The 26,310-nt window shown below is 37.4% G+C and overlaps 1 protein-coding gene across 1 annotated transcript in view; it reads left to right on the top strand.

Moving 5' to 3' along the window:
• The window catches only part of LOC120527337 (lipoxygenase homology domain-containing protein 1-like), a 247,802-nt gene that overhangs the window by 161,310 nt on the left and 60,182 nt on the right, over positions 1-26,310 (top strand). Inside the window, exons 33-35 of the mRNA XM_039750623.1 lie at positions 14,753-14,915; positions 17,545-17,699; positions 25,111-25,320. Coding sequence (XP_039606557.1) covers positions 14,753-14,915; positions 17,545-17,699; positions 25,111-25,320 — 528 coding nt within the window. The remainder of the gene's footprint in view (positions 1-14,752; positions 14,916-17,544; positions 17,700-25,110; positions 25,321-26,310) is intronic.

Raw genomic sequence — 26,310 nt, 5'->3', positions numbered from 1 at the left:
GACATGGTGAGAGGTCTAGAAGCAGAAGTGACCCTTGGGTTACTAACATTTCCTCTAGAAATTCTTATCAGATGGACCTACAGTAACACATAGTGATGAGACCTACAGTAGCAGGTCTGGCTAATGTGTAGGCCTATAGATCCAGTAGTTCATACTTCTTATCCCTGAACTTTGCCTTGCCTTTCCATTAGCCACCATATTGACCCCTCCACTGTGACCAGAAGAGCTAAAAGTATAAACTAGATCGATAAGACAAGGCTAAGCTCTAAAATATTTAACTAATCAGGAGAAATCACAATTATTTTAAATGAGCGTATGTATAAAATACAGCAAGCTATTGTAACTTTGTTCATTGTAATCAGTTAATAAAGGAAATGAAAATTACTGTTGGGGTAGTTCTGTCGAAATGCTTAGCAATTACCTTTATTATTATCACCCTAATTATGACTGCAAATACTATATTAAAAGTGTATTTTTTGCTTTTTGATTACATTTTTCTGTTTCTTATTCTACTATGCCTGGATAAATTCAGAAAAACAAGGATTTAAAATAACTACTTTTCAATTTATAAATAAAATAGCCTGAGAAAGATTAATTTTCTCTTGCACACCCTTCTTGATTTATGTACTTTGTCAAAGTAAGCCAATGGCCAGAAATTACTTAATGCTCGGTTGATAATCTGTTTTTTTCTTGTGTCTCAATAATTTTGAATTTTTTTTTTAATTTGTTTTATCCTTTTTAAAACCTGAATATCCCCACTCCACTTCTAACCCAATTCTGTTTTTATGTTGTGCTTTGATGCTGGTGAGCTTAAATGGGGTCCATTCTTTTACACTGCCTTGTGTAACAGATTCAGGTCTTAAGTCTGTAATGCTGCACACTTGTATGAATTTAGAACTTCAGTGTTGGACAGGTGGGTGGTAAGATGGGTAAGAGAGTACTTTGCAGATGTGTCAGTCTGTTTTTCTTGCATGTTTGGGTTGATGATAACTTCAGGTTATACAGCAAACAAAATTATCCTTTTAAGTGGGCAGTGTTGTAGCTGTTTGGACTGCAGTCACCTAAGAGACATACGAAGACTAATGCTTGCAGCAGCTCTTTGCTGTGTCAAAGCTAATGCTCACTTTTTCTTCTGATTCCATTAATTAAAGCTTCTTTCGGTCTGGTAATCCTGGAATGGTTTTCTTTCCAATTCTGTGGTTTAGTCTTTGGTTTGGTCATTATATCTTATAAAGATTTCTGGTTTTGAGTTCTGTTTCATCTTAAGGCTTTACATTCTCCAGTTGACTCTGTTAGGAGTAAATGGCATGTCCAAAAATAAATAAAATCACGGTGTAATCGAAAGTACTGACAGTTTTAGTAGATACCACTATAATGTATCTGAATGTACTTTTTGAAATGAGAATGTATGTTTTAACAAATAACAAATGCACTACTGATTAATTGTGCACACTAGGGGACCTCTTATCAATCAAAGTTCTTCTTAATGCTTTGCTACTCAAACAGAGACGATTTGAGATATTTGGGATGCATTTTTATCTTGAATCTATAAAAGTTGCTTTTTTTCTCATTGACTTGTTTGCTCGTCCTGCTGCTGATGTCGCTACTGCCAAACAAACACAGCACAAGACATGGCATCTACCAATCCTATCTAATTTTTGCATCAGCTTACCAGTTGTGTTAAATCCCACAGCACTTTGGGTATTGTTCTTCAAGGTGTAGGCCCATTTATTGCAAACAGGTCATATATAGTTCTTTTAAGACAGTTATATACTATCAGAAAACAATATTTCCTGTTTCCCTTTACAAGTACAGATTTTCAGGTTTAAATTTGTTTCAAGTTTTCCCCTAATTTTTAGTATCATTTTTTTTTCATATGCTACTCCATACCAGAAGAAGATATGTTTCTCTCTGTTTAGACCTTCTTATCATTCTGAGGTTTTTTTATATTCCCTGTTAAGATGTGGACATGATTAAATACCCTCATTTTGATATTGGACCTTTGATAAATTTGTATTGTTATTTATTAATGTTTTTGTTGCTGCCATTTTGGTATCCTACTTTGATAATGGGTGCAGCCATTTTGTGAAGATTAAATTACTGAAAGTAAATCATGTGCTGTATTGAAGGTGGAAACATCCAAAATTGTGAGTAGACCATGTTGGTGTGTTCTTGCTTAGTTTCTTTTGATTCTGGACTTCAAGTTTATCTAAATATGTATTTTAGTTATTTATTGGGTTTAGATGTATGTTCCCTCAAGATTTGTAATGTGTTTTTCCTGATTAGGAATTTTTCATCATCTAATTCTTTTGCTTTGACCTTTTAGGCCTTTCATTTTTGCTATGTTAGCAGCAAATATGTTGCCTTTATTCTTCAGCTTTTTGTTGGATTTCATTTTGTCTGATTATTTTCCCTTATGTTCTTTTCCCTATTTCTGTTTCTAGGTTAGTTAATTATAGTAAATTGACCTTATCATTTGGTTTAATTTATTTATTGTATAATAAATTAATTGAAAGAATCAATTAGTAGCTTTCTTGGAATTCTGAGAGGTTTATTTTTTATGATTTGTCTTCCCTTCAGTAATAAATCATAACACTGCTGGCACTTATGTACTCTCTTGAAACGCAGTGGTGGGGCTTAAATAAGTTGGATGGTCTTCCCTGTCATCAAATCCCCTTGTCTGAACTCTCAATCGTTTGCCAGTTACCCCTTGTGCTTGCTTCCTTTTCTGTTAATGAAGCTAATTTTATTATCAAGTTGGGTGATAGATTGTCAAGAGATTAATTTATTGCAGCTCATGAAGAAGTCTAGCCTTTAAAAATGTAACTCCAGTTGCCCATGGATTGTAGATATGGTCTGTGATTGCTCCAACAGCTGCAGGGGATCTCCTCATGTTACATGCATTTGGTGTACTATACATGCGTGAGATCATTATCAGTCCAAAGTTCAGACTGCAAAAATAGAAACCGTTTACCCCTGAGTCAGAGAAGACAGTGATTGTCCTAAATACTCTTCTTGAATAAACTGTAAATAAAATGATTCCTTTACATAAAGCAGTTGGTGTTTCTCTTAATTAAGTAAGAATTTTCTGTTTGGAATATCGCAATGTGTCTGCATTTGTAATTGGTCTGTTGGCATGGAAACAAAGATGTGGTACTGGAGTATCGAGCAAGTGACTTCCATATCTACGTTTCTGCTGAAATGCATTTCCTTAGGTGTATTACGTTACATTATTACATGGGGAGTTGGAGGTGAACTGCTCTGAATGCTTAAAGCAGGTGGGCTGAATTTTGCAGGAAATACATAACTATAGAAAAGGCTGGGCCACAATCTGTGAAGGGAGCAGTTTGTGTGTGCCTCCTTTTATGTGGCACAAGTGAATATGCTCACATTTGAACCCTTGAGTCGAAGTTGACAGATGAATTTGAGAAACTGGGAAGGTGCTACAAGGTGCAGCTACTGGTGTGTTTCAAATAAAGAGGTCACTGCATGTCTAGAATCTTACATAATGGTGTGTACTAAGTCAGATCTAATCATCTTCACTCTGTCAAAAGTATGACACAGCCAAGTATGTGATATCTTTTGAACCATTGTTCAGGCCATCCAGCATTTCTTTAAGTTTTGACCTCAGCAATTAGTAGGCCATCCTAATTAATCTCAGAATTTCAATGGATATTTCTTACTGCAGAATGATTTATTAAATAATGAGCCCATCTCTTCCTAAGGAAATACCTGATCGTCCAGCAAAATGCAGGCATTTGTTAAAAATTACCAGAGTATATTATTCAAAGTGCCTCCTTTGTGGAGAAGATGAACACAATTCCCGGAACATGGTTAACCCTACGTGTGCAAGACAGCAGTAATATGCAGAAAATGATGTGGAATTTCATAACAGTGTTAGATAGATAGATAGATAGATACATAGATAGATAGATAGATAGATAGATAGATAGATAGATAGATAGATAGATACATAGATACTTTATTAATCCCAACATGGTGTACAGGTGGTAGTGCATCTTTTGGCTTGGGCCTCATGTGTAATAACAGCTCCTGACCGCCCAGCTAATGACCTGCTCAGCTCGTGGGTCCTCCCTTTGGGACTGTAATTAAATTCCATTTCTTTACCCCTCTGCATTCTTCATCCATGTATCTCTTCACTCCTAATCAACTAAATCACCTAAAAGGATTAAATGCAGCTAATTCAAACTGTCTAAATACAACGTAGAGTTCACCTTTGCTGCAGTGTAAATATGTGATTTTTTTCTTTCTTTCTTTCTTTCTTTCTTTCTTTCTTTCTTTCTTTCTTTCTTTCTTTCTTTCTTTCGTGACGCTGCAGTGTTTTGAATGTGTTCTGTAAGTGTTGAGTCATGTGATCCCAGATGGTCACAAACTACCTAGCCGTCCATTCTCCCCCTTTCCCTACTCCTTCATTCTCCTCACTGGAATTTTAAAATCTCTGCAGTGCAGATGCCTGCCATTCTGGATCCCCTTCACCTTATAGCTGCAATCAATGAGACTTATGTTAGAAAGGGAGCCTAGTCTCATGGGCCCACTAGGAAACAGAGTACTGCTAGTATGCTATCCTGAAACGCTGCCTCCTGACAAAGAAAAAAAAGGTTAAATGAAGGCAGGGATGCAGAGCGTCATCATGTATCCATTTTGCTCAAGCATTCTGTCTTTAGCTTATCAATTGACCAAGATGAAAAATTTGTTCCGCAAGAAAAAAAAAAGGACAAAGGAAACTTTCAACATCCAGAGACCAGGTATAGGTTTGCTGAGCCCACAACTGCCAACAAATATTGTAGGTTAAGACTGAAAAATTAAATCAGTAGTAGTCTGGAGAAAAGGTGTAAGTGAACCAAAAAGAGGTGACACTATATTAAAATATAAAAGCACCAAAGTATGCACTTTTTATTTTAAGGTGAAATTTTTAAAGTAAATGGAAATGTTAAAAAAAGAAAAATACATTTACATCTAAAAAAAGGAGTTTTAGCAGCTAATGAAAATCAGTGAAAAATATGGGCACTTATGCTGCCAAGTGAAAAAATAATTATGCCTAAAAAGAATCAGATGTAGGTGTCAAATTTGTCACTGCAGTCAGCTATAACTGTGTTTTTCTTCTCATTGTTCAACAAATGACCCTCCACTCGTGTAGTAGTCGGTTCTGTATACTATAGACAGGGCAGCAGCAGGACAGAGCGCATCAAATGACCTTTAGTGACTTGTGAATGTCACATTTAGCATAAAGGCACTTTCATAAATGCACATTATCTTTACCTCTTCTTTTTAAAGGAAATAGCACAGACATTTGGTTCAAAGATAAGTTATGTAAAATTATAAAATAAGTTAAGATTTTATGATTTACTTGTGTCCTGTCACTGCAGCATCAGCATTGCCCAGAATTCATTTTCTCTTCATCTTTGTCATACTTTGTTAATGGCTGTTTTTGAGAAGTGAGGCCTACAACTTTGGGTGATTGATTGAGATTAAGAGAGACTGGAAGGTGGAGCACAAGGAGATAGTACAGGGGAAAGAAAGAAAGAATGAAAGAAACTTTATTAATCCCAAATTAAATTTCATGGGTACAGCAGCAGACAAAAAAGGCACAAATAAAATAGGGATGTTCAGAAATACGCATTTTCATATTTTCACTGGGAACTGTGAAGGCGGGAGGAGTAGTAATTGGTCATTAAAAAGTTGGTTCAACGCTGGGAAAATGACATTGCAAACAAAGGTGACTATGTAGAAAAGTGATGTCATTTGTTTTTGAAATTCTTAAAATAGAGTTAGAAAAAATGCTGAAACTTTTTGAATGTCCCTTGTACATCTAACAAGACTGATAATAATCTTAGGTACAAATACATGTATAAGATGAATTATCTATAAGTAAATAAAAAAACTGTATGTATTTACTAAGTGCAAAGTGATTCAAATTGCACATGCTTATAATTTACAGTTTTATAGTACAGCATGCCAGTCATTGGCACAGAATATTGCCCATTGTGCCACTGTCTGCTAGACCAGCTCAGTAACTTTCAGCATACATAGAACAATACCACCTGGGATAAAACTTAAATAACTAATATGTTAAAAAATATATATGTTAACAAATAAAGACAAAGTGACATAATCAAAAGTAGATGCGTCAAAGTCAAAGCAAAGCAAAGCTGACAGGCAAAGCACAAGGCTAAGAGTACAGCAGAGGCCAAAGTGTAACATTGAAATACAGAGAATGGAAACGGCACTGACACAGAAGGCATAAAGTTCAAGGCTGAAATGTACCAGCAGATAGAACTAAGAACATGAGACATTTGACAAACAAAAGCAGGCCATTCAGTCTATCAAACTTGCTTGCTGGCAGTGCCCAACTGGTATGGGCCAAAGGTGACTGCCAGATAGCTGCATTTGTCATACAGTAGAAAGTGGAAGTTGTGACCAGAGGCAGACTATTATGTGTGGGGGGTTAGGGGAAGGTGGTACTATCAGAGACAAACTGCACCCATGAGGGTGGGGTATAATATTCTAGTTTGTAAAGTGTTTGACCGAAGCTGCCAAAAATGTAATAAATCTGAAAAAAGTTAATGAGACTGTGTGTAGATAATTAAGCTTCTTCCTAAATCATTAATAAAGTAGTCTAATAGTAGTGAAATACAATGACAAAATGGAAGTGTTACTCAATACACTTAATGTCTGGGCAACACCTCACAAAAGAAAAAAAGGATATTTAAACTGAGTAGGCAGTAAATCTATGGTAATATCTGTTGCTAAGTAAATTCAGAAAACTGTATGCTCTTATACCTTGCCATTTAAAAACAATCAATCTGAACTGATGTTACTGTTTTACATCTAACTTACAGTATAGCAAGGTAACAGGGATGCTCCGTTTACAAGTTAGCTTTTTGGGGATTTGGCAGAACCTTCTGTTGTCTGTTTTTGTTTTCTATGCATCAAAGCAAAGCAACACATTTTATCTTCACTCAAAAGAAACCTAAGAAAAATGAACATTAACTCATTGGCTTTTACACTGCTTATTGGTAAATAAAGCATTCAAGAGAGAGTAAACAGGAGTAAACACAACAACAAAAGTATAACAAATTAACAAAAGCTTTGACACGCTGAGTCTACCTGTACTCTTCTGTTTCTAAGTAGAAGACTATAGGGGTTCCCGGCCACAAACGGAAACAATTACCAAATGAAACACCTTCTTCCTTTCTTCCTTCCTTCCTTCCTTCCTACCTCCCAACCTTCCTTTACCAAATTCATTACCTCCCTTTTCTCCTCACCAGGCGAACCGTTGTCTCCTCTCATCTCCAGTCTCTAAGCGTCCCTTACTTGGGACACAAAAGCCCCGGAGTACAGCAAATATGTATTTTTGGCTCATGCAAAGCCTCAATAAAAAAGAGAATCCTCCCTAGAGCTTCCCCTAGTAGCCCAGGAGGTCCCCAACCCATGAGGCTAGCAACCCAAACTAAAATTCCCAGCAACCTTGTGCAGATCCAAACTGGGACAGCCGGAGTAAGGTGCAATCTGTGTTCCTCCCCTATCAATCTGTTATTTTGGACCTTCATGTAGGGAAGCTCCCAGGAACCCACGCCAATGGGTTGCCCTTATATATAATACATATATATATATATATATATATATATATATATATATATATATATATATATATATATATATATATATATACCGTATGTAAGTAAATATATATATATTTTCTGAAAATATATTTTTTGCTGTGGTTTATTTAAATGTGCAAATATTAAGCTGTCAAATGCAGAAAGATGCATTTTATTTGTTGCAAGATATTAAATATAGTGAAACAGATGATTTGGAGATTCATATTTTATCAAATCAGAACATCAGTTTCCCTGTTTCTCTTGGCTGAGTTACATAAACTTTGTCCTCGAGTAATGTCATGCCTGAGCCTCCCTCTATGTTCCCAGTCTCCTTCTCCTGTGTCAGTAGCTGTCATTAGAGATTGGCAGAGTCAACTGCAGTAATGTCGATATGGAGATCTTCTGTTAGACAGCAATGCAAAATGTGCCTAATATGCTGCTTTTCCCATGTTCATATCTCACCTGTTACTGTGTTACTAGGATCTTTACCCGCTGTGTATTGCTACTTCCATAGATATGCTTACCCAGTTTAGATTTTGAATTGAGAAAAAAATCTGAAAAAAATAGATGTAGCACTTTACTCTGTAAAATGAGAAAATCTAATTCCCCCTGTATGTTTTTAAATTGCTGTAATATTATAATTGAGATTGCATTGAACTGACCTCTCCTTCCATCCATCCATACATTATCTAATGCCCTGTCTTAGGTAGGGCAAGCTGCACCCGGATAGCATTGGGCACATGGCAGGAATAAACACTAAGCAGGGCGCGAGTCTGTCACAAGATACACACACACTTATATGTCAAATTTTAGTAATAGTCTCTCTTACAACATGTTTATTGTTTTTTATTTTAATCTGTTTTTTTCCCTGAATCCCCATTTCTTCCCAAATGGCAATCAGTCTTTTTCATTATCTGCCTTGACATCATGAAAGTACATAGTCTTGCAGTTTTAAATGCAGGGAACATTACTTTTAACTACCGTGAAAACGTCCTTAAGACAACTGTCTTTTGAAAGGCCTTCACCTAAGCACATAGCTGACAAAAAATGGAAACATGAGGGTCAAAAGGGCCATATATGCAAAGTATGTACTGTGTATGAATGGAGTTTCAAATATTTAGATCTCTCCCTGGCAGTCCTCGCATTGTTAATATACCATCTAGTCAGTGGACTGTGCCTCAATTACAGCAATGTGAGCTGATGTGGCTTAGAAGTTAGATCTTAGACACTTTAACCTGGCTGAAATATTTTGTGTTTACTCAGAAGGCTTTTCAACTGGAAAGGCTTCAGAATTTGATAATATTTCGTAGGTAACCATTTTGATTTTGAAAGTGACGTCAAAATGTTCTACACAAAATGTCCCCTCAACTCCTCATTTCAATAGGGCAGCCACAAGTCCGATAGGAAACCTCCAGTGAAAAGTGAGAGAAGCCACACTGATATCCCGATAGCCCAGGAGCCTGACAGGATCAGTACACTATTTGTGTGCTGGAATCCCAAAAGGGACTAGAGGCAGGGTCATCACCACACTCCTGAGAAGTGTCCTTCCTGAGAAAAACCTGAAGTGTATGTTGCCCAGCTTGACACTAGTGGTGTCCAGCTGTCTCTCCTAAAACACAGAGAGATTTCATAAACCAGACAAGATAGTACAAAACCTTAGTGGACAAGGGCAACGTGTGGCTACTAGCTTGGGTAACTGAGAACTGTTTCCTTTCTGTAAAATAATAAACAGCTGAGACATTGCCTGACAGATCTGACCTCTTAAGGACAACATAAGGCTTAAGAGTGCAGGTCCACCAGGGTCCTCCAGGGAGGCCAAAGTTTTGAGTCTAAGGGCTGACCCCCAGATATTATTTAGGCTGTCTCAGATCCAGAACCAGTTTCTAGAGACAAACTGGAAGTTTTAAGATAGGCCATGATTGAGAGAGACAAGAGTGGTGATAAGGGAAATGCAGTTAAATATTTGGTCAGTGGCCAGATGGATGAGTTATTGTAATTGGTGGACAGGAATCCAAGTCCTGTCAGATCCAAAGCTGCTTTGTTACTTTATGTTCTCCCATGTGCTTAACCCTTCCTGTCATTTTTTGTGGTAATAAAGGTCACATTTTGTTTGCTTTTGCTGTCCTTTATGTTATTTTGGGTGCTTAGATCTGCCACGAAAGTTACCTTCTGTCAAAATATAGTACTACCTGTGTATGCCTGTGCTCTAAAAAGTCTGGGTTCCTAGAAACTATTGAAATCATCAGAAAAAAAATTGAAACACAGAGTCGTCGGTTTTGTTTTGCGGAGGTGCTTGCCCCCCTTGTCTATCAGCGGCTAAGCGAGTTTCTCTCTCCTCGGAAGTTTTGTTTTTCTGATGTGCTCTCATGTTTATATATAAGATCTACTGTATATGTGTATTTGAATGTATGTGTTGTATTTAAAGGTGTTTTTATTAATCAGCATTGTGATTTTGTGATTATATTTGTAAATGTACATTGTGATCTGAGCTTATCAATGATAAGTAAATTTCATTATAATAAAATATAATGAGGTGACGACCATAATGAAGCAGTTATACCGTTAGTTGTTCAACGATTTTTTAGTACTTGAAAAAAGCATATTTTTATTTTTCATGCAATGTTGATACATTTTAATAACTGATTACTAAGACTGTGAAATTATGTGTGTGAGTGTGAATGTGAGTGTGAGTGTGAGTGTGAGTGTGAGTGGGCTCTACTACAGAATGTCTCCCTGTCTTAGGCTTTTTACTTCTTTGCCCGTAGTAATGATGAGACTGGCAGTCATCTCCTGCAACTCCAAATTGGATTGATCTAAGAATATTATAATTCATATGTGTTTTCCCTACCATATCTTAAAATATAAATAAATATAACATATCATAAAATATAACTAAGATAAAAAATGAGATAACTGAAATCCATCCAAAGGCACCATGGTGGTTGAATGGCGACTCCAGTGACTTCAAATCATTTTGTTCATCTGTGGCATTTGTGTGTTCTGTCAGCGTCCATAAGATTTTTCTCACCAAATACATGCAGGTTGGGTTAATTACTGATTCCACCGTGGCTCTGTGTCAGTGTGAGTATGCAGTACTTGTGAGCATCAGTGGGCCATGCAGTGGACTGGTGCCCTGTCTTACCTTACAGAAGATGCTGCCCGTCTAAGCTCTGGTCTGTTTTCTGAGCCCACATATTCTAGTTCAGAATCACAGTGGTATAGTGATGTGGAAATGTTCATTTGATTAATATTAGCTCAATGAGTTATATAAAAGTATTTTCAGAAATTGTGATTTGCAAATCACACAGATTATTTGTTAACACAGACACACACATATACAAGGAAAATCAAAGTGAAAAGGCAATCTGAAAATTAAGAGGTAACCACAATGGATAGAAACACACGTCACAACACAGCATGTTCGCAATGGCTTATGGGTAGTTTGAATACGCACAGCACAGTACTCTGACATTAGTTTAGTTGAATCCAAGGTCAAATTAGATTTACTTTTTGATTTCAAATTTGGTTAATGGGGGGCCGGAGCCCAACCTGGCAGCATTGTGGCACAATATTATACACACCGACTCATTCATATCAGGTCAACTGAGACTTTCCAGTTAATGTAATTTTTCAAGTAAATGGATATGTAAAAAAAGAAAAAGAAAAATACATTTACATCTAAAAAAGGAGTTTTAGCAACTAATGAAAATCAATGAAAAATATGGGCACTTATGCTGCCAAGTGAAAAAATAATTATGCCTAAAAAGAATCAGATGTAGGTGTCAAATTTGTCACTTCAGTCAGCTATAACTGTGTTTTTCCTCTCACTGTTCATCAAATGACCCTCCACTCGTGTAGTAGTCGGTTCTGTATACTATAGACAGGGCAGCAGCAGAACAGAGCGCATCAAATGACCTTTAGTGACTTGTGAATGTCACATTTAGCATAAAGACACTTTCATAAATGCACATTATCTTTACCTCTTCTTTCAAAAGAAAATAGTACAGTCACTTGGTTCAAAGGTAAGTTATATAAAATTTTAATATGACTAAATTAAGATTTATGATTTACGGGTGTCCTGTCACTGCAGCATCAGCATTGCCCAGAATTAATTTTCTCTTTATCTTTTCAGTCTTTGTTAATGCCTGTTTTTGAGAAGTGAGGCCTACAACTTTGGATGATTGATTGAGATTAAGAGAGAATGGAAGGTGGAGCACAAGTAGACAGTACAGGGGAAAGAAAGAAAGAAAGAAAGAAAGAAAGAAAGAAAGAAAGAAAGAAAGAAAGAAACTGACAAGAGGAGAACATGGAGGTTTGACGTTACCTAGGACGGGATTATCTGGAGCTGTATGACAGCAGTTCTGTCCACTGCGACTCCATACTGCATTATTACATTATATTGTTTAATGTAAACCACCTTTAGTAGTCTGTGCCCTTTTCTGGATTTTGAAGTTTGATAAAGACATTATAAATAGACACTGTAATTATGATTATCCACATGAGCATACATTCTCACAGAAAACATCGATATTTTTAAATTAACATTTTTAGAATAGACTACTGTGGTGGGCTGGCGCCCTGCCCGGGGTTTGTTTCCTGCCTTGTGCCCCGTGTTGGCTGGGATTGGCTCCAGCAGACCCCTGTGACCCTATAGTTAGGATATAGCAGGATGGATAATAGATGATTAGTTAGACTAAAGGTAATTAGCGTGAGCTCACACCAGCTTGTCAGTAAATACGGCGTACTGCATTTGTTGGTATCGCAGAGCACATCTGATTTCATACCAAGACCGTCGTATGGCACGTGACCCATGTTTCCAATCTCAGGCAGTGTGTGAACATTTTGAGGTCTTTTGACATTCCCTGTAGATTCTTGGCATAGATGCCTGTGCTCGTTCCTTATCAAGAGCTTTCAAGCACAAGCCTGTACAGTGGATTACAGACACCGTATATAATTAACCAAGCATCCCAGATAAAAGCCTGCACATCAATGAGCAGCTCCTCTGACATTCACACGTTAACATATGGAAGAGTGAGAACATTTTTTTGCATAAAAGGAATGCAAGGCAGGAACTTATTGCTGTGGTTCTACTTGTGGAATTTAATTCAGGTTCACTTTTTGAGGAGCCAGGTTACTAAATGTCTTTAATAAAAGTGAGTGTAGTTCTCTGAGTCTATTCTCTGAATGCTATTGTTTCCTCTCGCCTTAACTTTAACTCACTCTCTATATTACACTAAAGTATACTTAAATAAACAAACTGTAACATTAAAGCAGGTTCAAATAGTACATATGTTTTCTTGTGCAATATAATTCATTATTTGTTTAAAAAATAATACATGGTTGGTGTTTTTGAAGAATATTAATGTTTGAAAATAAATCAGTGCACTCATATACAGACGTCTTGTCCTGGATTGCTTCTCAATTTGGCTTTGGCTTCTGTGTGTTGGATTTTGAAAGTTTAGCATTTGGATTTGTGGACACTGCTTTATGTATACAGATCACACTTGATATTTATCAATAGTAAAGCTATAAAAATATTACAAGTTGCTTAGGTATACAAGTTAGACATTTAATAGCCTGTATAATCAAAATGGCATGTTGTGTGCATAGTTTCTGATTCTATTTTATTATCTGCAATATTAAGCATATCTTTGATTTTTTTAATTTTACATTATTAGATTTTTTTTTAATGTATTTTACTTTTTCTTTGTAACATCAAAACCGTATAATCATTGATGATTTGTATCTGATGTAATGTATTCTTTATTATTGGTGTTATTGGTCAGTTTTCCAAGAATTCAGAAGTCAAAAATAGAGCTTTGTGCTATAAATTAAAATAAATTAAAACCAGATGAGATTATAGCGCATTGCCGTACTCACCACACAGCAAACCACCCAGATTGGGACCCAAGTGCAGCAGGTGACACCTCACTGGGACAGTGTGAGTTTATTTATATTGGCTGGAGTGCCAATCCTGCTACCAACCCCTGAGTTTTCCCTGCAAGTTGGTGGACCTGCCTGTCATACTCAGGAGAAAGCCAATTCAGGTGATGGGGCCCAACGGAGTAAGATCCTCAGGAAATATGTAAACCTGTCATCACTGAAAAGATTTTTTATCATCATTCATAAATCCATTATGAAGCATATTACTGCCGTTTAAAGGATGAGTCAACCCTGAAGAGGTGCCAGTTTAGTACTCACGCAGAGCCAATTTGGCATCACCTTTTAATGGAAGCCTGGTGTTTTTCACATGTGGTAGGAAATCAGAATGTACAGTGAAAACCCACACAAATGTGGGGAAAATATATGTAAATTCATAAGAGCAATGCCAGGCCACAAATAATCATAAACTGGTCAGTGGAGCATTAAGGTAGCAATGGTGAACATAACACTACCATGCTAAGTGCTTAAAGCGATGTAGCTTGGTTATATTCATTTTAAGGATCTTCTGTATTAGTTTAATTCTAATTCTTCACAATGAAACAGTATGAACCATTAAGATACAAAGTGGGTTGCCATATAAATAACAAAGTGAAAACGTATAAAGAAGACTGGTTCAGAAATGAAGCTGATTCTGATAAATGTTGTAGTATGAAACAATATGTTTCTGACAAATATGTGGCATTTCTTGTAGGGGTTTCTTCCTGCTTTTCCTGGCTGTTACCATACTCAATATTGTATGATTACAGTTATACTTTAGGCCAAATGTAGGAAAGGTATTAAATTAACCCAAATTTAGAGGATTAGACTTTTTCTTATTGATTTAGGAACCTATAAAAATAATACTATTTGCAATTATGTTATTTTATAATTTTCACATGTAATATAATTTCACTTGATTTGTACAATGCACAACTCTTTTTTTGTATAGTGCTTTGTTTAGTAGTAACAGATGTAAATTTTCACAAGACAGAACAAATAACTGGTGTTACCAGCCTAGATTTCACTGTGTTGAAGAAGAGAAGAGCTTCATGATAACCATTAAAACACCGTCAACAAAGGCATTCCAGTTATCATGAAGATATTAAGTAAACTGTCATAAGATCATCTAATGCAAGTTTGAGATCTGTTAATGCCCTAGGATTTTATGAGTAAACTTCTAATGTTTTATTCTTGTTTTAATTTCCAAGGGATCTGAAACTGTTATATTTCCCTGTGAGCGTTGGCTAGCCAAATCAGAAGATGACGGGCAAACAGTGAGGGAACTTGTGCCATCAGAAATCATCCAGGAGAAACTCATGAGAGATGGTAGTTTGAAACGAACAGAGAGCATCGTAGAAGACGCACTGGAAAGTATGTACTATACCATTTACATCCATCTATTATCCAACCTGCTATATCCTAACTACAGGGTCATGAGGGTCGGCTGGAGCCAATCCCAGCCAACACAGGGAACAAGGCAGGAAACAAACCATGGGCAGGGCACCAGCCCACTGCAGGTCGCACATACACACACCAAGCACACACTAGTGACTATTTAGAATCGCCAATGCACCTAACCTGCATGTCTTTGGACTGTGGTAGGAAACCCACGCAGACACGGGGAGAACATGCAAACTCCACACAGGGAGGACCCGGGAAGCGAACCCAGGTCTCCTTACTGCGAGGTAGCAGCGCTACACACTGCGCCACCATCCAGCCCATACCATGTACACGTCGAGCTCTATATTGACATGAAACACTTTAAGAAATGTGTTTATTTCGTAAATGTGCTGTACAATAAAATTGTTTGCACCATGTCCATGGCAGGTTGTACCCTTCTGAAACTCTAACCAAATATACCGTGGAGATTTACTTTCCAGCCTTGTTGCTGAGATGAAAACATGTGGCTTAGCATGCTGAGCAAGTGAGAGATTTCCTTTGGCCCAGGATAATACTATTGTTCCTCTTCAGTGTGAATTTATAATCTGTCACTGTAATATAATATTTTGTTAGCTTAAACCATGGTGACCAAGTTCTCTGTTCAAATAGACTTTTTTAAGGAAAAATGTATAAAGTAGTACCTGTTTAATAATAATCAGCTTAAGAAATGTATTCAATTGAGAACGATGGCAAGTATTTTTCATGACAATGACAACTTTATACAAAGTTTGATATTTGAGTTTTTTCATTCCTTTGAACTTCAGAACACCCAATTAGTATAACATTTTAAGAGACCTTCCTGCAGTTAGTTGTTTTCTCAAAACAAGAAAGCCAGTATAACATCTCTTGCAGATGTTTAAGCTCATGAAGGAGCTTTTATACTGTACTACACATCTCAGACAGGTTGAAATCTAAGTGATCAACTTACGTACAACGACTTCAGCAATGACATTTGCAGTGCACCATCTGTTCGAATGTGCTTTGTAATGCATGTAGTAATAACATGCATTGCACTTGTCATCCTAAAAATTGACATATGACAAACATTTGTAGTAATAAAAGGCACTACTACAAACGTTTGTGATGTCTGATCTGCATGTGTACCGCGCCGACGCTTTTGAATTCTTAACGACGTTCTACTTTGTCATCTACTCTTTGTCTTTTATTTCCGGCCCCGGGCATGTTTAAATCTCTTGGCACAAAGTCTCATCTCGCAGGAGGTGAAAGTGTCTCTCTGAAAAAATCTCATCTCGTCCCAGGATTTTTTTATTCTAATAGAGTGACATGTCTGAATCTGACTAACTGTATTAAATACTTACAACATTAAAATAGATGGCTTATCACAGATTAATTACCATTTTCTATTAATTATGAATATTTGTATAGAATGTATCAGTTTTTAAAAGAATACTTTTCCAAGGTTATTAAAATTTGGCCATGTGTATCTACTTTGTATATGTAGAATGGAAGAACACTGATGGAGAGTGTTGTTATAATAATGTTTTAATAACAGCATTATTTTAAATGGAATACTGAATAACAGTAATCCAGCATCTGCTCTTAATGATGTACAGTGAAGCTTCACTTGGAGGTTCTGCTTCATGTAATAAGCTTAGTTTTCTTTTATATTTGGCAAATTGCAAAATATTGATTGCTTCCCTTTCTCAGTTAAGCCCATTCATTTTTATAAAACTCATGGTTAAAACTCCAGACTGTTAGCAAAGGTCATTATATTTATGATTGTGATTAGCAAATTAAAAATCTAGACCAAATGACTTCTTGGCTGCTGCAAACGCACCATTTATGTAAAGCAGAAACTGACATTTCAGAATATCAGAAGTATTCAGTTGAATCTTTTTTATATAGTTGTACTGAATATTGATTGGCATTGTGTGCTGTAACACAACTATAACATTTCAAATTGTGATTATTTCCAAAACCAAAGAGCATAGATATGATCATCTGTTATTAAGCTGCCAATGTTAAATGTTTGTCATTTTCTTATTTTATCTATAATATTGTGAACCAAAGGAATGGCTGAGAATAAGAATTGATTGGTGCCAAACCAGCAATTTGCCCGTTTAATTTTGAACAAAGCCAAAAAAAAGTAGTACACTTCTCACATGCAATTCAATAAGTGTCTATGAGAAGAGCTCCGTGACGACTATGATCTATAATTGCCCTGTTTATATTTTCTTTCTCCCGGCAGGGGTGGTGCCTCCAATGCATGGTGGGGGCGGGGTCAGGCTTTGTTGCCAATGCATGGAGGGGGCGGGGTCAGGCTTTGTTGCCAATGCATTGTGGGGTCAGGCATTGTTTCCTGGTAATGGCTCTGTGTTGTAGAGGAAGCCAGTTATGGTTAGTGGCAGCACCCCCTCCTGCCTAACAGCAGTAATGTTGGGATTGCCTGAGCTCTTTAGGAGATCCTCAAGCATTCATGCGTAACATTTGGTCTGATAAAGCTAATTATTGTGTATGTTTCTTACATACAAGCACCAAGATTCAAAAACCAAGTTGATTGTAAAGATTTTTTTTTTTTTGTTTTTATTTTCTCTTTAAGCTCATACTTACAAAGTGTCCGTGTACACGGGGGATGTCTATGGAGCGGGAACTGATGCCAATGTATTCCTTATCATCTTTGGAGATCTAGGAGACACAGGAGAGAGAAAGCTCAGCAAGTCTGAGACAAACACAAATAAGTTTGAGCGTGGCCAGGTAAGCTTCAAGACATTATTTTGTAAACTATTTCAGGGACTATTTTCGAGGATTGTCTACTTTTTCACAATGTTTTGTTTCCACATAAAGGTCAAGAATACTCCACTCATCTATTTTCTTTCTGAAGTCTGTTTTTTACAAGGATGCTAAGAGTCAAAGCTTGTCATATAGCTTCAGAATGCCAGAAACAACCCTGGATAACAACACCAATCCATAGCAGGGTACACTCTCACTTACACCCATAGTTACTAATGCCGAGCAAATGTGAAGCTGCCAGTTATCCTTGCATCCTCAACTTTTTGATGTGTGAAGGGACCAAAGTGCCTGACCTGAGTAGATGATACAGACTCCTCACAGAAGGTCACACATTTCTGGAGCAGTGATGCAGTATACAGTATACAGTTCCATCATGCTGTCTGATAAAGATTGTTGTTATTTATAATTTAAAACTGCATATTGAACCTGTGACTCAAAGTTATGAATGTAAAATTATTAAGGAAGTCATTAAGCATATATTTACCTACCTGTTTCTGAATGTAACTCTAAGTTAACATTCTACATTTCTATCCATGTTCATATAATTTAGTTTTTTGTAAAATGTACTCATTCAGTATAAAGAGTATCTATTTTCTTGGATCAACATCCAGCATGTTTGTAAACATCCATCCATTCTACGTTTTCAAACCCTAACCTAACCCTAATTCAAGTGTCATTGAGTGCCAAAAGCCCCTCCTGACCACATTAGGCACAAGACAGAATTTCAGTCCACCCTTAGGCGTAAAGAGACACTCAGTGACAACAGGCCTATTTGGTGTCTTCATTCAGTGTAACCAGCATTTATGGAATGTCAGACAGAGTATGCTGGAATACCCAGTGAAAACCATGTCGGACAAAAGGAAAGTGTTAAAACTTCATCCAGACATTAATTGCTTCCTGGATTTACATCCTGGTCTATAAAGATGGTGAGAACAGCACAAAATGCTATATTGCATATCATGCTCAGAAACTACAGAATTATACAAATCTGTTAGACCACTGGTGTCAAACTCCAGGCCTGGAGGGCCGCAGCGGCTGCAGGTTTTCATTCTAACCCTTTTCTTAATCAGTGACCTGTTTTCACTGCTAATTCACATTTTAATAGCCCTGTTAGAAGGATTCAGTCATCTGAATTAATTCGTTTCCTCATTAAAATGCAGCCAAACAGAAATGAGACGTGAAACGAGCCAACAGATGACCAACTAAACTGGGGCTTCAAACTCCAACCAGTTTCTTAATGAGAAGCCAATTCTTGCTGTTAATTAAACTCGTTATTTAATTCCATGACTTGTTGTTGCTCTCGTTCTGCCACAGCTGACATTTCCAAAACTTTTGATTTTCTGTTTTTCAAAGAACATCGTCAAAGTGTTTTGGTGAGTTGAGAGATCAACATTACTGAGACCTTCACCTTTCTTTATTTTCAGATATTGTGTGATGTGGCAGCTTGTTTTGTGTCACATTATTGTTTGGCTGCTAATTAAGGAAAAAGAAACAATTAAAGGGCCTGAGTGAAGTTAATTAAAAGAAGTAATTAGCAGCAAAAACTGGTCACTAATTAAGAAGATGGTTAGAATGAAAACCTGCAGCCACTGCGGCCCTTCAAGACTGGAGTTTGACATCCCTGTGTTAGACTCTCACTTTACCAGTTTCTAGTACAGATTGTATGTTTATGTGTGTGTGTGGTGTCGTCTTTTACATTCTTTGCCTTTTCTGTTTTCCATAAATCATCTGCAAAGGTTCACGGTTGCAGGGCATGGCTTACTGTCCTGTACTCGCTACTGCCATAGAAAGTATAGGGTCTGCATATGTTGGTAATATATAAAAAATAATAAATGCTGGTGTGAAAATGATTATTCAATGTTGATAATAATTAAATAAAATTTCTTTGTTGGATTAATGGCTTGGGTCCTGAGTTCATCCATAAGCTGTGCTGTTTTCTGTGTAGAGTTTGCACATTCCTCTCACATCTGTGAGATTTCAGTGTAAAATCTTGCTTATTCTGCCTTCCCAGAGATGTTGTGTATGTTAGGTAAACCAAAGGCTCAAAATTGGCCGCACATAACTAAACATGGGTGTGACTGAGAGCGAGTGCCCTGTGGATGGTTGCTTCTTGTTCCATGGGCTCTTTAAATGGAAATAGTATTTAATAAAATGATGTTGTGTTAGATGGATTACAGCATTATTTAACAATACTAATTCTTTAGTAACTCAAATAATTGAGCAAGACACTGAAGTGGATTGTGTATTGTGTTGCTTTATAACATGTACAAAATATTACTACTGTCTACAGGAAATCTTGTTAAAAGGAACAGCACTTTCTATCCAGAACTTTAATTTAAAAATCATGAATTAATTATGACTAGCTGTGAGAAGCAGAGCGTTCATTTAAAAAGTGCACATTGAGATTAGCTTGCAGTTGTCTTGCTTATCAGCTGCCATTTGAGGCAGACCATATTTATCTGACTAGCAACTACTGCCAGAAATGTGTGCAACAGTTTGTACTTGATAGTAAGAGCATCGAGAATGGGATGATGAGACCAAGTCATTTACTGAAGCCCCATCAGGTCACAGATCTGCTTTTGTGTAGTGCGTTTGCCTCAATAGTTGCTTCATTTTGATCTCACTCAAGACTTGGCTCTTGTCCCCAGCACCCTTAATTTTAATATGACTTGTTCAATTTGTACCCATGTTTAACTCGTACATGTTTGTTGCACTTTAAAATTGTTTTTATAATACTGTTAATATCTTCTGTTATGCCCAAACTCAGACCTAGTCACTACTACACCACCATAAGCACACTCTTCCTCTGGAACATAAACTCTGATCCTAGTAGTCACTCCACATTCACTAAGAAACAACAAAACTGAGCCTTCATTGCATTATTCTGAGTGACTATTCAGTCCTTTTCATTGCAAGGGAGTTCCTTTAATCGCTCAGTAAAACATGAAATACTACTTTATAAAGTATGTTGTTATAGTAATCACTATGCAAGGTATAACGGATCAGTTAATTGTTAGCTGAGTTAAGGCTCTCCTGGCCATGGGCTGTGGGGACATTTAAAAGTGATGGTAATAAACACACGAAGATTTATTGTATGCAGTGCCATGTATTGTGTGTCTGGCAAATGACTGAATTTTAATAACACCAATCTCTTGTCTAAAAATTTTCAAACCAACATAAAAAGGTTTGGGGAAGCATCCAGAATCTCTTTTACTTTCTTTAAAAGTGAATCAATGACAGCTAACTGCTGGCAATCAGTTTGGCAAGTTCATTGCTGCAAGTCATAGTAAATGTAGTCCTTCAAGTTATTTCTCTCTCTTCCCACCCAAATCCCACATTCCCACTAGGTAGAGTCTGGCCTGAATCATTATGGCCTTTTGTTTTGGAGTGTCCCAGTTAAGGCCATGTCACATTAGATGACTTTTCCAGTAAGTTTCAGTTGTAGCCTTTGTTTACAATGACTTAGCGAGTCGGTGGCCGTCGATGGCACTCCTATGAAGGCCAGTTGGGTTATGTTACATACTTATTGACTCACTCTAGCTAGTTTGTAACTCACCTGAATTTGTCTTTAGTTGTAGGAGCAGGCTCTGTGTGCTTCAGGGCTGACTAGCAATGAACGGTCAGCCAGAAGTACAATAGAATAAGGTATGCCTCATCTGTCTGATGTCTCGGGTTTTATGTACCACGAGAGAATTAAAAAAATAGGGCAGAGAATGCGACTACACTCGCCGTACCTGTTAACCCATCATACAGAACTGGCAGCATGTTATTGGCTGTCACGAAAAGGGGCACAACTGTGCTGGAAAGTTGGCACCCAGGTACTGCATTTGACATGCTCAGTGATTTTTAATCATGTGAAATAACATGGTGACGAGAACAGCATCAAGTCTGACATACTCGGCAAGCAGAAGTTGCGTACTGTGACGTTATGGAGGGTTTTAGTCCCATTTGTTGCAAGTAGGTGAGAACACACAGGCAAAGTAAATTTCCAGTCATAGGATCTAGCTTTTCCCATTTTGGCATTCTGTTATTATCTCTTTTTTATCTTTAAGGATACTAGGTATTACATTTTTTCATGCACATTGCACTGCATTCAATGTACTGTACTTATTGTGCTATATAATTTAATTATTATTAAAATCATTAACCTTAAGCAAACACAATAATCTCACTCATAAATATCTGTTGTACTTTTTGTGTTTATACATGTGTATTCCTATTTTTATGAGAAATTAATTATTGTAAGTCAAATGGTAAGGCCTAAAGTTTATTTTAAAATAGTTCACAAAATATTTAAATTGATATCCAGCAGAAGTCTTTTTATGTTGTGATATATCATCCATCCATCATCCAACCTGCTATATCCTAACTACAGGGTCACAGGGGTTTGTTGGAATCACCCCCAGCCAACACAGGGTGTTCAACGCAGGAACCAAACCCCGGGCAGGGTGCCATCCTACTGCAGGGTGCACACACACACCCCATACCAAGCACACACTTGGGACAATTTAGAATCGCCAATGCACCTAACCTGCATGTCTTTGGACTGTGGGAGGAAACCCACGCAGACACGGGGAGAACATGTAAACTCCATGCATGGAGGACCCGGGAAGCAGCAGCACTACCCACTGCGCCACTGTGATATATCATTTTTTTTCATTATTTTGGTGATGTCAGCTTGTCACCATTTTTTGTACTTTGGGTCACTATGATGCTTCATGATTGCTTGGCACGTGATGCGCGTCTCCTATGACATCATGGCAACCATGATATAAAAGATAGTGCCATGATTTTCAAAGCATTGCATCAAATCGTTCAAAGAAAAGACCTTGAGAGAGACTAACAGAGAACTTTTTTTAATTTGTTTTCAAATTTGACTTTGGCTTTCACCTTATACCTTTGCTGTACAATCAAAGCAACATTTGTGTTTTGACCTTTGGTAACATCCATGACTATCTTTTTTGTTTTAAACTTAAAGAAAAACCCTTTTTGATCTCGGCCACTCCAAATTATTATCTGCCCAAAAGGATTTGCCAGGAACTGCACTCTGTTTTGAGAAATCTCACTAACACCCAGCCCACACTCTAAAACAGGCCTTAATCCTTTCTATAACCTTCAGTAGACATTTTCTCTGACATCTGTTGCTGCCAGGAACGTCACTCCCCATGCTGTTTAAAGGGCTCACTTGATGACCACATTTTCCTTGATGGATTTGAGGCTGACTTTCACGTAGCACTTTTTGACTTTGCTATAAGGTACTCTTTTGATCCTTAAAAACCGGAAGTGCAAGATTGCTTATACTATGGCTCCTTCTTTCTTCTGTCTGCTTGTCTGTAGTGGCCTTGTCTCTCTATGTTTATCTTCTACTGAAAAAGGCCATTAGATGAATCTCCCAAGTAGAGAAGCAGTGTGAAGTGTTACACATTTCACTTCCATAAATAAATAAATGAGCCAGAAAATTGTCACAAAATCATATTCTTTTGTCACATAGATGACTCATAAATTTAAATTGCTCAGATTACATACCTCAGATAAGCCTTGGGAAACATATCCTACTGAGTAAAGCTGACATTATGTTATATACAGATAAAATGGAAAAGGCTCAGACATTATTCTAAATTCTGCAAGGCCCGAGTACAGTTTACCTCCATGTATCATAAGAAGAACTGATTGAAGAATAAACCTGACTGGCATGTCGACTCGACTTTTGGCCTTTTTACCTCTTTGTGTAGGAGAGGCACATAGTTCTGCTAATTAGAAATTTAAATTGCTTTTCATAAATACGATTTTAATTTAAATGATAAAGACACTTTTAAAATCCATATTATGCTGCCCCAGTATTTACACGGTCTCTGTGTAATTGACATGCTCTCATAGATACCAGTTCAGAATCCCAAAGTGACAGCTGTGCAGCATACGACCTTGAGGTCATGAATGATAAAAGATACCTGGATCTTCAGATTTTGTTGTAATTTCAGTGATTGTCCACTCAACAGCATATGCAGATATGACAAGTAATGCATCTGTGACGATGTGGGTTCTGGCTCCACGTTCCCATGGCTGTTTGGGAATCCTTGAACCCAACACCGTCGATAATGAAACCGAGTGAGCTAGTCAATGGAGGCAAATTGAGCATCTGAGCAAGGGGATGGTTGAAAGTGCAACAGTGCTTTTATTAAAAACAGTCAACAAAAAACAGTGTTCATAAAGTGCAGTTCTTCAATAAATAAATACTTTAAGATGAAAAGTGGAGGTTAAAACCATTGGAAAAAACAATCCTTTAAAACGAGAGGTAAAATCTTCTCTAGGAAGCAGTTCTTTAAAACAACAAATCCGGTGTAACGTTTCTGTTAGCGTCTCACCTGCTTATCCCGTTTGGGCCAAGCAGCAGGCAAGACGCTCTGCAGCTGCCCTCCTCTTACACTTTCGCGAGACTGGAGACCTCCCGATCCCTGGCTTCGGTTTGGCTCTCATCCCAGTCCCCGAGACTTGATGTCCACCAATGACCAGGACGCACACATTGGAGACTCCACCACCAAGCCTCCCGACTTCGCGCCTTCTGCGGCTCGTCGCTTTTCTCTAGGCACTCCCGCTACCTGGTCACTCAGCGGGAGCAACATCAACTCAAACGCCTGGCTGTTGGCCTAACACCCAGCTTCCTTACAGCTGCCCTCGATCGCGCGCTCAACACACGCACGCACCGCCTGCTTCCTCGCTCCCTGTAACCTTCGTCCTCTTTTCCTTTCTTTCCTTTTTCTTTTTCTCTCCGATCATTTATTTATTTTTTTTTTTTTACCCCCCTTCAACCAATTGCACTTCTTTTTTATAACGTGAGGGGCCATCACAGCTGTAGCATTAGCCACGGGAGCAATCACGAATGTGGGCAGTTCCTCACCTGTGCACACGGTGAGAAATGCCCACATCGACGACTGCCCCGCGGCTCGCTACATAACATCGCCTCACGAAGCCGCCTCGGGTGCGGTGATTAAAAATGGCCATTGCTCAGTGAGCTGTGGACCCATAACACCACAGCATCCACAAGGCATGATGGCCACACAGAATTGCCAAACATTTGCGATTTACAATGTATTAGCTGATGTCTTCATCAGGGAAAATATTTTTTTTTAAATCCGATCCTGTTGTGTTTTACTGTTACTTATAAACATATAATAAAATCTTCTGAGATTTTTCTAAGTCATGAAAAATATTAAAAGATTGTAATCAACAAAATTGTAAATTATTAACAAATTGTAAATTGAATATAATGACAAACAACACAATGATTTTTCCAAATAGTTTATTTCATGCTATAGACTATTCTTAGTATTTATACTATTTCTAGATGTGATGCTGACATAAAATCCTTTCTTTTTAGGTTGATAAATTCACAATTGAAGCTGTGGATCTTGGTCAAGTTTTCAAGATAAAGATCCGTCACGATAACACCATGATGAATGCTGACTGGTACTTAGAGAAAGTGGAGATCCTAGATGTCGACACAGAAGAGACATATTTATTCCAGTGTGAGAGATGGCTTTCCAAAAACAAGGAGGATAAGAAGATAGAAAGAACATTTTATGTTAAGGTAAAAAAAGCAAAAATAAAGCTGGGCAATATATAGGAAAGAACAAATGACAGTGTTACAGTATGTGCCTGCTGAATCCAATTTAGGGTCATGATGAGTCAGGGCCCATCCTGTCAGCATTGGGTGCAAGGCAATGGAAAGTATGGCCCACTCATGCATGCACAGCCACACTCACGTTTACATTAGCCTTGATTAGAGGTAGTAATTATCCTAATAATATTGTATATCTGTGGAATAAACTTGGACTATCCAGAGAAAACTCACAAAGATACAGAGAATGTGAAAACTTGGGAGAGACAGTAATGAGAACCTAGAATGCTGAAACGGTGAGATGTTAGCATAAAGCACTTGTCCATTTTGCTACCACAACACTGTTATGTTAATGTCATTTTTATTCTTTATTATCATACCTTTATACCATACTATACGTTAGTGAAACAGATGGTTCTTTATGTATTGCAAATAACTGTTCATTACATTTATGTAATAAAAATGTAAAAAATGATACACATAAACACATTGCTAGGCTACACGATTTTATTAATTGCATGTCATATTTATTGTATAATACACATTTGGTTCACACCTCAGCTCTGTGCAGTAATTAACATAAAAGAGAAGACTTATGAGGTTATACCCAGAATCGTTAAAAAAAAAACCTTCTGTTGTACAACTTACAGCTATTCCACTTTAGTCACCATCAAAATACACCCTCGTTTCAGTGCTTCTTACATTCCTGGAAACTGTTCCTGTACTCATCTTTTGTTAGCTCCTCCTGCAATTTTTTTCCTGGATTTCTAACATGGTAGCAAATTGTCTGCCCTTAATTTCCAGAACAAAAAAAGTCACATGGAATGAGATTTGGTGAACAGAGGACATGCAAAACAACAACCATATTGTTTTTGGTTCGAAACTCTTTGATTGATAACACTGTGTGTGTGCAGGTGTGCTGACCTGATGCTTTCCCACAGACACCTCAGTTGCTGATTA

This window comes from Polypterus senegalus, chromosome 4, assembly GCF_016835505.1.
Source record: "Polypterus senegalus isolate Bchr_013 chromosome 4, ASM1683550v1, whole genome shotgun sequence".
NCBI classification, from domain to species: domain Eukaryota; kingdom Metazoa; phylum Chordata; class Cladistia; order Polypteriformes; family Polypteridae; genus Polypterus; species Polypterus senegalus.
Note: the sequence above shows the minus strand (reverse complement) of the source record. Positions and strands in the feature narration are given on the sequence as shown.